Raw genomic sequence first — 14,208 nt, 5'->3', positions numbered from 1 at the left:
TCCGGATGTCAGAGTAGAACGGTGTTCTATAGGATTTTCAGTGGCTGTTTTTATTGAAGGAGATTGCTGGGCTTTCTCCTGAGGTACCTCTCGGTGGACTCAAACCTCTAACCTTTCAGTTAGAGTCAATCATTTGTATGACCCAGGGACTCCTGAATGTCTCTTTTTGCTTAAGCTATCATGTGCTGGTTTCCTCTACTTTATAGCTCAAAGAATCCTAACAAAGACCCCAAACTACCTATGATTTGTCAAATTCCCTGTCATTAATGGCTTGGGAAAGTTGGCTCTACCTTATTATTTGTGATCCTGGCTGTCAGTCAATGGCAGCTCCATGGTGGACACAGTTAACTATCTTCTCTGGACTGTACTTTACATCTGAGCTAAATCCATTTTTTAAAAATGTTAAAGGTAGTTAAAAAACCTTTCTTTTCTTTCTTTTTTGTAGACTAATTTTAGAAAGACAGTAGAAGGGAGAAAAACAACACAAGTCAAATACAAGATGTTGTACTGGAGAAGAATTGAACAGTAGTTCAATTGGGGAGAGGCGTTCATACATTTGGAATGCCCGGGGGTCATCAAGCATTTATTTGCTCCTTGAGATGTGTGAAGAATCGCATCTCTGGCAATCTCTGGCTCTTCTTGATGGCTTAGCTGTGCAGGGTCTCTGTTGTAAAGGTCATACAAATATTGCCCAACAGAAAGCCCAAGATGGAAATGATACGATTGCTGATATTTCAACAGTTTAAAGCAATTTTGCAGTGAGATTACAATATAGAATTTAACTTGTAAAGCATTAGAAGCTAGACCAATAGGAAATTAAAATATTTGCCAGAAATGAGAACACAAACACATTTGCTGTGACCTTTGGAAATGTTACAAGTGTATTTTGTCCAGGAAAACCGTTTACATTAGTTCTCGAATCTTCGTTTCCAGTTTCTTAGCATCAGTTCCACACATTTCAAAAATCTGTTTGTAAACACACAAAGGTGAAAGAATTATTTGTTGAAGTATTGCAAAGATATTGGAGCTTTCAGTTTTGTTCCTAATTGTAAAACTTCTCCTCACTTCTATTGTCTGCAAGATACTTTAAATATAAATCCATATTAAACATTAGGCAGGATTATCTCAACCTTTTAGTTATTTGACACCCTTTCATAATTTTTTATTTATGCTAATTTTCGACAGTTTCTATAATTTTCCATAATACTCCTCCAACCAAGATAAAAAGGTCACGTAGTGTTGGAAATAAACCTATTTACAGAAACTTCTCAGAGCCTTTATATATATTGGTGTTGAGGGCTTGTTAATTTACAGAGGTGATTCCTTGAAATCAAATGGCTTGTGATCTCCCATTGCCTGAGTTCTGTCCTGGCCATAGTATTATAATTCATTGATTCTAAGAAGCACAGTTTTTCCCCCCAAAATCTCAACATCTCTGAATCAGGATGCATTTTGTAATGGATGGGGTGTTAGATTTTATTTGGAATTTTTTTATTTCTAAAAAAGAATAGTGCATCAATTACTGAACATCTTATATTTGATGAAATATGGAAGTTAAAGACCCTTAGTATTCATCATCTCTTTTCAACACCCTCCAAAAAACCAAACCCACTGCTGTGGAGTCAATTCCAACTCATCGAGTCAATTCCAACTCATCGAGTCAATTCCAACTCATAGCGACCCTTGTTAGCTTTCTGAGGCCATAAATCTTCATGGAAGTAGATTGCCCAATCTTGCTTCCACAGAGTGGCTGGTGGGTTTGAACCACCAACTTCTGGTTAGCATTCAGATGCCTTAGGCATGTGCTACTAGAGCTCCTTCATCATCTTTTTAGTAGCAACTTATTAGGTGGTAGGAGCTCTGGTGGCCTAGTGCTTAAGGCATTTGACTGCTAACCAGAAGGCTGGCGGTTCAAACCCACCAGCCACTCCTCCAAAGGAAGGTTGGGAAATCTACTTCTGTAGTGATACTGCCTCGGAAACCCAACGAGGGGTTGCTATGAGTCAAAATCAACTCGACGGCAGTGAGTTTTTTTTTTTTTTTTCTTTTTTAGGAGGTTGGAAAGGAGGAAAAGAGTGGTAAACAGAAGCTGGGCTTGGTGTGTACTTGAGTTTCCAAAGGAGATCTCTTAGCAGCCAAAAATTGTGTTAGGATTTTGGTGCAAGGGATGGACAAAATCTAGAACTGATTTAACGGTTAGTGTGTTGTAGGGAAGAAATGATCCATCCCCATAGCTCGTGATCCTGCATCCCCAGACAGCAGCATTCTGTTTGAGTGCCGTCTCTGGGCATCATGGTTCTCTCTATTATTTGAAATGAACCCCATAGTTGTGACTCCATCTTGATCCCATTTCACTTACCGGTTTGCTCATGTATCCACTTCTATAACAGCAAAATATTCTTTGGAATCTTGAGAATACAGTTACCTAAGTGTGGGTGTAGAATTTCATGATTTATCTGGGTTGCCTTGTTGGTGACCATCTCCCCTACAAATAGTTCCCTTGGCTTTGGCCAGAGAAAGAAGGTGTCATAAAAGAGTTGTGAAAGTTTTTTTCCCCCTCAGAGCCAGGTGACAGCTGGATGGTAGCATTGGGGCATGAAGGGAGCATCATAATCTTGTGCCAAGACAAGAACTCCTGGCAGAAACATAGGCAGGGCTTAGACACCTAAATGATCAGCTATAGCAGAGAGTAGGAAAAGGATGCTAAGATTAGCTAAGTGGCCAGACTGCTGAACTCATTGCCCAGAAGCTAGGGACCAATGTGAGGCAAAAGAAGCCCTTGCCTGCCCCATGAGTCTGGGAGTTGGAAAAAAGGGAAACGCTTTTTCACTCTTGTCATTTGGGAATGTTAGGACTTCCTAGACAGCTCTACTTGTTCTTAAAGGAACTTTAAGCATGTGAGAACATTTGGGATTCCATCTCAGACTTAGTCTGTCTCTGCCTGGGGCAATGCCAAGTTGAGGAGAGGGCAGGGCATGTAAGCACATGGGCACTGGAAGGCCATCGCTATGTCTGCAGTATCTGTCACTTTGTGTCTCCCCCTGTTTTTCTTCTCTTCTTATAAAGACACCAGTCACATTGGAATAGAGCCCACCTAATCCAGTATGACCCCATTAACTCATTCTATCTGCAAAGATAGAATTTTTTCACTCATAATGACCCCCATTAGGTTTCTGAGGCCATAAATCTTCATAGAAGTAGATTGCCCAATCTTGCTTCCACAGAGTGGTTGGTGGGTTTGACCTTATTCCCAAATAAGGTCTCATTCACAAGTACTAGGATTAGGACTTGAACACATCTTTTTTGGGGACAAAAATTAACCCCAAACAAGGTCTCTGTGATTTTGCCCTGTCTACTTCTCCCACTACTCCCTACTGTGAACTTTGAACTCAGAACACTCTATGCTGTTGGTAGGTGCTGTTGAGTCAGCTCCAACTCATGGTGACCCTATCTATGCACAACAGAATGAAACACTGTCTGCTCCGACGCCATCCTCACAATCCTTGGTGTGCATCATTGCAGCCACTGTGTCAATCTACTTCATTGAGCATCTTCCCCTGTTTCACTGCCATTCTACTTTACCAAGCATGATCTCCTTCTCCAAGGACTGATCTAACAACGTGATCAAAATAGGTCAGATGAAGTCTGGCCATTCTCTCTTCTAAAGACCATTCTGGCTGCACTTCTTTTAGAACACTCTAGAGTGGAATTAATTTATTCATTTATTTATTCAACTAATTTTTGAGTGCCTACTTTGAGCTAGACTTGTTTAGAAAGAAACGCAACCCCAACCCTCATGGGGCTTTCATTCTAGAGATAATTTTATACTATATTCTTGTACTGTTATTCAAATATTTCCTGACACATGCTATTTTATAATTCTTTGCTTTGTTCCATCTTTTCTCACTCACCTAATCTTCACCATCCTTTAAGATTTAGCTCATGAAGCCTTCACTGAATATACTCTTTGTGATCCCATAGCACCCCGTGTATTCTATTAAACAGTTGATTTTGTCATCTGTCTTCCACACTAGGCTGAGGACAGAAGCTGTACTTTTTTTTTTTTCTCTTTGTATTTATACTGCTAGCCCAGAACCTTATACACAGTGGTTTTAGGCCTGAAGTGAGTTGAACTATGCTGATTTCTGGCCATTGGCCTATAGGCCAAGAACCCTAAGTAGAGATTTAATCTCAGGGACTAGGTGTAGGCTGGTCACACTCTTTCTCTTTACAGTTGACCAAACACAATGCTTTTTTTTTTTGCTTTGAAATTTTTTTCAATAATTTTCATGTGTACAGATCCAGATCAATGTCTTAGATTACGTTCTGCACTGTGTGTCACCATTCTCGTTATCTCTACCAGTATCATTTCACCACCATTAACTTTCACTCTGTGCTGCTTAAAGTTCTCATCCATGCTTTACAGTTGTCAATTTGATCACAAAAAGACAAATGTTATATATGTGTACCCATGTCTAGCATTGGGCTTCATATAGAGGAGCACAATAGACATAGTTAATGAATGAGGAACAGCTTACTGATCAGCCTTGGAATGCATCGGGGCAATGAGGCTTTGTTTCATAGAGACATATGCTGAGGGCAACTAGCATGTAATTTCTGGCCAAAAGATATTTCCATTTTAACCTGAACGCTTGTCTGGGCTTCACAAAACCACCCTTTACTCAGAACCTTTGGGAAAAAATGTCTACCTCTCTCTTAGCCTGGGTTTTCAAGAGAAACAAAACCAGTGAAGCTTTTTATATGTATACATAACCAAAAAACAAACAAACAAACAAACGAAAAAACCCAACTCACTGTTGTCAAGTCGGTTCTGACTCATCACAACCTCTCCTTGGGTTTCTGAGGCAGTATCTCTATGGAAGTAGATTGCCCAGTCTTCCTTCCTAGGAGTGGCTGGTGGGTTTGAACCACCAGCCTTCTGGTTACTAGTCAAGTGCCTTAGGCACTATGCCACAGAGCTCCATATGTATGCATAGAAAGAGATTTACCACAAGGAAATAGTTCACGTAATTGTAGAAGCTGGCAAGTCCTGAATTCATGGGTCAGACGTCAGGCTGGAAGTTTCTCCTGACTCATGTAGCTGCAGGTGCTGATGAACCCAAGATCAGCAGGTGCAGTCAAAGGCTAACCCCATGATCCGCTTGCAGTATGGTCGGCCACTGACTCCAGTCCAAAGAACCAAAGTCAGACGATGTTGCACCACGTACAGGATCCAGATGCAGCAAAGAGCCAGAGAACTTTGCCAGCTCTTCCATATACATTGGATATAGGCCACACCTCCAAGGAAATGCCCTTTCAACTGATTGGCTTCTCATAGCAGATCTCATCATGGAACTGATTAAATTATATCATATCTCATCATGGAGGATGACTGCATCATTACATAACTGACAAACTACATCATAACTTCCAAACTACTGACAATCATGGCCCAACCAAGTTGACACATAACCTTTACCATCACTTCCTCTCTCTTCTCAATGCCTTTACTTCATGTACTTCTGCCATCTCAGAGTGACTGCTAATGAAAATTAGAAACTCTAGCCTACTGGGACCCATGGGATGTGAGGTGGCTGTCTCATGCATAACAGAATCACCTCAGCTCAAAAGTTTTTCTTTTTCTTTTTTTTTTTAAAAACTTTAACATTATTTTCAAACAAATACAGCAATAGAATAATAAAGTGAACTCCCATTTACCCACCAGCCAGCTTCAACCAGAGGCAGTTTTGATGCCGAACATATTCAATCATCTACAAAAAGTCCATTGATACTATTGAACTGGGAAAATGCAAAGGAGCCAGAGACAGGGACATCTTCCAGACAAATGGGCTTCTGAGAGTGTAGATTACAGGGATGTATGATGCACTCATAGAGCAAGTATAATCAAACGCCCTGGCCAGTTGATATGCAGTTTGGTTGAGTGAACACTAAAGTTATATTTGGACCATCTAAATAAAAGCCCATCAATTTTCCAGAGATTTGTACTATGTTGAAAAAAACTACATCCAAAAAGAAAAAACCCCAACAATAACACAATAAGAGCAACAAACAAAAGAGCCCCAGCCAACCAATAAAAGACACATTTCTGAGGATGGCTACATATAATACTATCTCATTATTTGTAATGATGGACTTCTTTTTCTTCTTTATGAAGAGTTTACTAAGACATTGAATGGTATAAATAAAATGGAAATAAGATGGATTACCCAATAAGCAAGGTAAATGGACTTAATTGTTTTTACTTACTAATCTGTAGTGAGGAGCTCTGGTAGCACAATGTCTCAGGCATCTGACTGTTAACCAGAAGGTTGGTGGTTCAAACCCACCAGCCACTCGACGGAAACAAGACTGAGCAATCTACTTCCGTAAAGATTTATTGCCTCGGAAACGCAATGGGGGTTGCTATGATTCAGAATCGACTCAATGGCAGCAGGTTTTGAATCTGTAATGAACAATTTTACCATGTCAGTGAAACCCAGATGAAATTGTTCACTACAGATTAATAAGTAACCACAATTAAACCCATGGGTACCTGCAAGTAGGTGGGTACTGTACTTACTGGTTAATCACCCCTGGCAAAGGAACTAGTGAAGAACCACAACCTTCTGTTCAGAGGTGGACAGCATTAATTACTGTGTGAACCTATCTTGGCTCCTCTCTCTGACCTCACTGGCTCCTTCCACAGCACCACCTGCTTCACATAGCAGGTGTTTGTACATTTCCCCTCTGACTTTCACAACACCCACAGCAGGTCTTGCAAATAGAAGGAGCTGTTAAAGTTTGTGGAGGTGAGCTAAGTTAAATCAAGAAGGCATGGCCTCTTAGGAATAGTGTGTTTGAAACAGCTTGAATTGATATGCACTTGAATTTAAGAAAAACACATATAAAAGCAAGCTAGTATTTATTTTTCTAATTAGGCTGGTCTTCTTAACTTGCTCCAATAGTTAGTTTTCAGTAAAATGCTAATTTAATTTCCTTTTCTTGTAGCTGATATAGAAGTTCTGCCTACATATGTCATTCTTTATACATTGGTGGCATAAATAAGATCTAATGTGTTTTTCTTCTTCTTTGTCAGGGGTCAATAAGCTTTCTCTGTAAAGGCCAGATAATAGCTACTTTAAGCTTTCCGGGCCATACAATGCCTGTCAAAACAATTCAAATCTGCCGCGGTAGCAATAAAGCAGCCCCAGACAATGTGTAAGCAAATGGATATGGCTGTGCTACAGTAAAATGTAATTTACAGAAACTGATGGAGAGGCTGGACTTGGTCCACTGGCCATACTTTGCCATCAACTGAAGCTGTTGAGAAGATACTACACAGCTGATAGCTCAATTTCAGTAAACACGAAAGGTAAAAAGGAGTGGGAATCTAATGTGGCAATTTATCTCAGGCCACACTGATAGAGACGTAAGAACAGAAGTTGTTTGGGTTATGGCCAAAAGAGATAACATTCTGCTCTTCACAGGAAGTGTGTGATAGACTTTGTTCTCAGGGACATAAGTGGCTTGAGGGCCATGCCCTTCAATGGCATATGTCACTGGTCTCATGTGCACCTGGCTTCACTGTTGGGATATCAATTGTCATGGTTAGTTGTGTAGCAATGCTGCTTCACAAGATTTGTTTACCTGATCAGCCCTCACATAAAAGTCTCAAATGCTGACGCTCAAACGGGCAGCATTAGATAAAGACATTCCCCAGAAGACCCTGAAGCTCAAAGCTAGGGTGCTCCTGTGTGGCCTCAGAGAAGGAAGGACATTAGAATCTGGACCTTTCTGCATTCTCCTAATGCATAGCTTTTTACTGCCACATTGCTGTGTCCTTTCCTGTAAGACATCTTGGCTGTGAGTATCATCTGCTGTTGAGTCTTGTGAGTCCTTCCAGAGAATCACCAAATGAAACAAACAGTTCTATATTTCAACAATTTAAAACTCAGGAAGAAGAGCAGGGCCAGAACCAGGATGTAAAATTTAAGAGATTTCCAAAAAAAAAAAAAAAAAAAAAGTGAGTAATCAAGATAAATAATATTTTAATGACTATTAAATAAAATTAATGCAAAAATCCATGATGAACAAAATATCAAAATTTAAAATAGAAATAGGATATGGCCCTGTGCTTGCACAACACCCATCTTCACTTGCCTCACCCTAATCTCTGTCCAAGAGAAGAGAGGTGCACAAATTTTCATCACCTTTCAGTTGCTAAACCCAGGTGTGATTATCTTTGGCGATGGCCAATGTTGTTGCTAGGTGCCATCAAGTCTGTTCTAAATGACAGCAATCGCACGTGACAGAGTAGAACTACCCTCTATGGTTCTCTCGTGATGTTTACAGAAGCAGATGATCACCAGGTCTTTCAGAGCCACTGGGCGGGTTCAAACCACCAACCATTTGGTTAGCAAATGAGCACTTAACTGTTTCTCCACCAGGGCTCCTTTGATGGCCAATAGGCAGCTGGGAATTTTGTTCTTGCTGCACTTCTTTACTTTTCCCTCCATCTCACTTAGCTCTTGCCTTCCCTTGTCAATCTCTGCCCATGTATCAGTAGCATAACCCCTTTTTGGGATCTGCACTTTCTGAGCCCTGAAGACCATGTGAAAGTTGTTTTGATTTTTTTCCCCTCACGTGGAGTCCTTCTGTGTCCAACACAATTCTGGTGTCTAATGCAGATTGAATAGCATTGAGTTGGACTCCTGAATGTTAAGGTGATTTAGCCTAAATGGAGATTGTAGTTATTCAAAGAGCTTTAGAGGCCTCTCATAATCTTTATTTCTTGTTCTGTTATACATTTTCAGGGAGATAGGTGCACAGCTAGATCCTGGGACTTTAGTAATAGCCACATTTTATACTGTATAATATGTGCTAGGCATTTCATATACATTATTATAAATTCACAAATTCACCATTCGAAGGCAGGTGATACAGTCTATTTCACAGAGAAGGAAATTGATCTTCAAGGTCGTTAAGGTACATTCCCAAGGTCATACACTAATAAAATGGAACTGTAGTTTCTGGTGGCATAGTGATGAAGGCATTTGAATGTTAATCAGAAGGCTGTTGGTTCAAACCCACCAGCCATTCATTGGAAGGAAGATTGGGCAATCTACTTCCTTAGAGATACTGCCTCAGAAACCCAAAGAGGGGTGGCCTTGAGTCAGAAATGACTCGACAGCAGTGAGTTTGGTTTTTTGGTTTAATTACCAAGAGTAGTCTCACTCCAGAGATGGCCAAATCTATCTGCAGACACTTTTTTGGAGGATGGGTCAAGAATAGTTTTTTATGAAATTGAATTGTGACCCTTTTGGAGGGTCAGTCATTCTCCAGGGACCACCATCCTTTTCACTTCCTATTGTCTCACCCTATTTTCTCTGCCTGGTCCTTGAAGACGTCAAGTTTGTGACTCCTGCTTCAAAACCTGTTCTCTTTCCCGCAGACACCAATGCTGCTCACTCGGGATGCTTTCAATCTCTGCACCTACTTTAAGGAGATAACCGGCTGGAAATGACTTCCACGCCCTCAGCAGGAGCCTTCCAGTTCACAAGCAAAAGGGCAAGAGCTTTCTTCCACTTAATATAAGAGCACTAGTAGATGGGTTCTTCTGAATTATTCATTTCTGAATAATTCATTTGTCAGCACTTATGTACCCGTAACCCCCTACTTTTATTAGTGGATCTAAGTGCTTTGGGAAACCATTTTACTGTAAATACAAAAGAATGAAAGATGGAGCTGAATTCTGATAGATGGACCATACTTAAACAGGTAGCCAGTGCTCACTAAGTCTTTGCTTCTCTTCCTTCCTCCTACTCTATATGTGTGTACGTGGGTCTGGAACTGAAACTATTAACCTAGGGGGTCTATTAATGGGCTTTGTGCATTTTTCTAGAGAGAGTTTATATACTTTACCACATTTTAACAGGGTCTATGATATCATATATGAGCCATTTATAGTAGAATACTGTGTATGATGCTGATTACCAAACCCTAGCAAAAAGTCAGCCAAGGTTTTTGGGTGCCCCAACTGGGAGATACCACAGGAATGGATTTATTTACCACAGTTAGTCTCCCTGGAACATGATGTGATATTCTAGATGAAAACACAAAGCAGGAAAGGACAAGCCCACCTTATTACCTGGAAATTTCTTTGACTCTCCGCTGCCGTGGAACCATAACATAGGTGTTGATTGTATCGTCCCCCTGCCAAATGTTCGAGCAACCTCTGCACAATCACTTTCAGTGAATAGGCAAGCCTGTTATCTGCCATGACTTTGAGTTATTGTTGTATGACTCCATTTGTTGGATTTTTCAAAGAAATTTCTTGTATATACTCTGTACTTTGAAAATAGTTAAAATGAGCTAGAATAAAGGGTACAATAAAGTTGCAAAGGAAGGTGGGGCAATCTACTTCCATAGTGATACTGCCTCGGAAACCCAAGGAGGGGTTGTTATGAGTCGGGGCCGACTCGACGACACATAACAACAACAACAAAAGTAGCAAAGCCATTAAAGAATGACACAGTGTGGAGATGGCAGGTAGAGAATGCCATCTATGGACAAAGGAAGCTACTTTATTTGAACACAGGAGTAATCATGCGATTCTTGGCAACAATAGTAAAAGCAGGAGCCCAAGGATTCCCTAACTTTTCTCATATAAAAGCATATTTCTAGAGGAAGCAAATATTCTCCTAGCTCAATGTTCTAGGAGGAATTATCACAAGGCTTTAGATACAATGTGCCTTTAAGATGGCATAATGGATGGTGACTCTTTGCCAGATGCTTTTATCAGAAATATGAAGGCATTTCCGATAACAACCGTCAACAGAAACTGGACTCTGAATTTTCTGTTAACCCAAAACACCAACCCCTTTGCCATCGTGTTGATTCTGACTCATGGCAGCCCCATGTATAGTAGAGTGGAACTCTGCTCCATAGGGTTTCCTTGCCTGTAACCATTACAGAAGCCCATTGCTAAGGCTTTCTTCCACAGTACCACTGGGTAGGTTCAAACCACCAACCTTTAGGCTGAGTGCAGAGGGTTAGCATCATCTGTGGACTTTGTTTTTTTTCTTGTTGTTGTTAAAGATAAATAGTACTTAACTTCTTGAATAAGCCAATTTCAGTTGTGCTATCCCAGAGGAAAAAGAGGAGCACATTCCTGGAGATGTGGCCTCAGAGAAGGGAACTTAAATTTTCTCTACTCCCAGGAAAATAGGGGATGTCAGTGGAAGCCTTCCAACTCAGGTCTATTGAAAGAGGGAGGAAGCTAACATGAGCAGGTCTTTTTGCCCAGCCACCCTAAACTTCCTCTGGTTCTAGTGATTTTCCTGTGTGGACCATGGTGGGACAGAACCTTGGGGAATTTTAGAGATGTCTCAGGTTTGATCGTGGCTTTGTCTGCAATGGTAGAAGTGGGGACCTGGTAGATACCCTACAATGCTGCCCAGATTTCAAATGCTGGGGTTGAGTTAAAAGAGATAAAATATTTATAATACTGGCTTCTTAGGACTTCCCTCCCCATTTCTCTGTCCCTTGTCGTTTGTATGTTGTTGTTATGTGCTGTCGAGTCAGACCCGACTCATAGCAACCCCTCCTTGGGTTTCCAAGGCAGTATCACTACAGAGGAATATTGCCCCATCTTTCTTCCAAGGAGTATCTTTTGTACAGAAGATTGCTATTCTTGTCATGTGAAGCCAGTGTTACAAATCTACTTTGGAGGTCTTCAAATTATCTTTAAAATGATGGAGCCCAGGTCTGAAGTTTTCTGGGGATATGATTACATGAACAAGTTTAGAAGTAGATTCATTTGTGTTTTGTGACAAATACTCTCAAACCAGCAGCTCTATAACTAGCATGTTAAATTAAGAATTCAAGAAGAAATTTAATTCTCAAGCAAATTTCTCAGGATATGGGTAACCAGGTTCTAATCATATAAAATCTTTACAAACCTTAAGCATATATTTTATATTTTGCATATATTTTGCATAATACTTTGTTTAAAAGTTGTCACGTGTGTTAACGAGTCTTCTTCCAGTCTTTCTCTCTCATATAGTCCAGGTTCTTGGATTATTTACTCAGCATATAGATTGAGTAAGTAGGGTGAAGGATACAGCTCACACACACACCATGCGATATCCCCTTGTTCATTCTGAATGACTCTTCATCTATGTACAGGTTCCTCATGAGTACAATTAAGTGTTCTGGAATTCCCATTCTTCTCAATGTTATCCACAATTTGTTATGAACCACATAGTCTAATGCCTTTAGATAGTCAATAAATACAGGTAAACATCTTTCTGATATTCTCTGCTTTCAGCCAAGATCCATCTGACATTAGCAGATACCGCTCATTCCACATCCTCTTCTGAATCCTGCTTGAATTTCTGGCATTTCCTCATCTACATATTATACATACAGGGTTTTTTTTTTTTTTTTTTTTTTTTGCCCTTGAAGTACTTCTGTAGGAAAGTTCCCAGGAATGAGATAATTGTGTGAAAGGGAGTGAACTGTTCATTCCTCCTAAATGCATTGCAAAATCCCCTTTCAGAAGATACGCACATTTGTCAATGCTCTTGGCAATATATGGAAGTACTAGTTTCATCCTGCGCTGAGTATTTTAAACATATTTTTCCATTAATGTTTTCAAAATAACATCTACCATAATGCATTGAGCACTAATGCATGTCATGCTGAGTTTAAGTACTTTCTGCCCCTTAATGTATTTAACTCTCACAACACCCCTATGAGGAAAATACTAGTTATGATCCCTGAAACTAAGACCAAGGTTAAGTAAATTGCTCAAGGTTCCACAACAAGGAGGTGGTAAAACTCGTGTTTGAACTGTGCCAATCTGAATCTAGAACCTACATACTCAACCACTGTGCTATATTGCCTTGTGATAGATACTTTGTTTTTGTTTTTTAGCTTGTAGTCATTTAATTGGCCAAAATATTAAATCATACAATGACAGAGAATCATGTTCATGCTAATCAGTCTTAGTATTTTTTTTTTATTGTGGTAAATATGTATGTAACAAACATTTGCCATTGCAACAGTCTCCACATGTACAGTTCAGTGACATTAATTATGTTCATCATGTTCAACCATCACCCATATCTGTTCCCAAATTTTCCCTTGTGATAGTTTTTGATGAAATGGAATTCATAACAATCAATATCCTAGGCATTGTTGTTATGTGCTTTCGAGGTGGACCCGACTCATAGCTACTCCTCCTTGGGTTTCTGAGGCAGTATCACTACAGAAGTAGATTGCCCCATCTTCCTTCCAAGGACTGACTGGTGGATTTGAACCACCAGCCCTCTGGTTAGCAGTCAAATGCCTTAGGCACTACGCTACCAGAGCTCCCATCCTAGGCATTAGTGAACTGAAATGGACTGGTTTTAGCCATTTTGGATCAAACAATCATATGATCTACTATGCTGGGAATGACGAATTGAAGAGGATTGGTGTGGCATTCATCATCACAAAGAGTGTATCAAGATCTATCCTGAAGTACAATGCTGTCAGTGATAGGATAATAACCATATGCCTCCAAAGAAGACAAGTTAATACTGTCATTATTCAAATTTATGCACTAATCATCAAAGCCAAAGATGAGGAAGTTGAAGATTTTGATCAACTTCTGCAGTCTGATTGACCAAACATGCAATCAAGATGTGTTAATTATCACTGGTGACTGGAATGCAAAAGTTGGAAACAAAGAAGAATCACTGGTAGTTGGAAAATATGGCCTTGGTGACAGAAATAACACTGGACATAGCATGAGAGAATTTTGCAAGACCAATGACTTATTCATTGCAAACACTTTTTCAACAACACAAATGGTGGCTATACATGTGGACTTCACCAGACGGAGTACACAGGAATCAGATTGAGTACATCTGTGGCAAGAGGTGATGGAGAAGCTCAATATTTTCAGCCAAAACAAAGCCAGGAACTGATTGTGGAACAGACCATCAGTTGCTTCTATTAAAGTTGAAGCTGAAGTTGAAGACAATTAAAACAAGTCCATGAGCCAAAATATGACCTTGATTATATCCCTCCTGAATTTAGAGACCATCTAAAGGATAGATTTGATGCATTGAAAACCAATGACCAAAAACCAGAGGAACTGTGGGATGACATCAAGAATATCATGCATGAAGAAAGCAAAAGGTCATTAAAAAGACAGGAAAG

General features: G+C 40.0%; 1 protein-coding gene across 1 annotated transcript in view; it reads right to left on the bottom strand.

The window, feature by feature from the left end:
• Positions 1-903: 903 nt before the first annotated feature.
• TXNDC8 (thioredoxin domain containing 8) overlaps positions 904-14,208 on the bottom strand; it is a 30,152-nt gene continuing 16,847 nt past the window's right edge. The window contains exon 5 of the mRNA XM_007936775.1: positions 904-966. Within this exon, the coding sequence (XP_007934966.1) occupies positions 904-966 (63 nt within the window). The remainder of the gene's footprint in view (positions 967-14,208) is intronic.

The sequence above is a fragment of the Orycteropus afer genome, unplaced genomic scaffold (genome assembly GCF_000298275.1).
Source record: "Orycteropus afer afer isolate SDZICR_OR568_19922 unplaced genomic scaffold, OryAfe1.0 scaffold00037, whole genome shotgun sequence".
Lineage (NCBI taxonomy): Eukaryota > Metazoa > Chordata > Mammalia > Tubulidentata > Orycteropodidae > Orycteropus > Orycteropus afer.
This window is presented reverse-complemented; position numbering and strand designations above follow the sequence as displayed.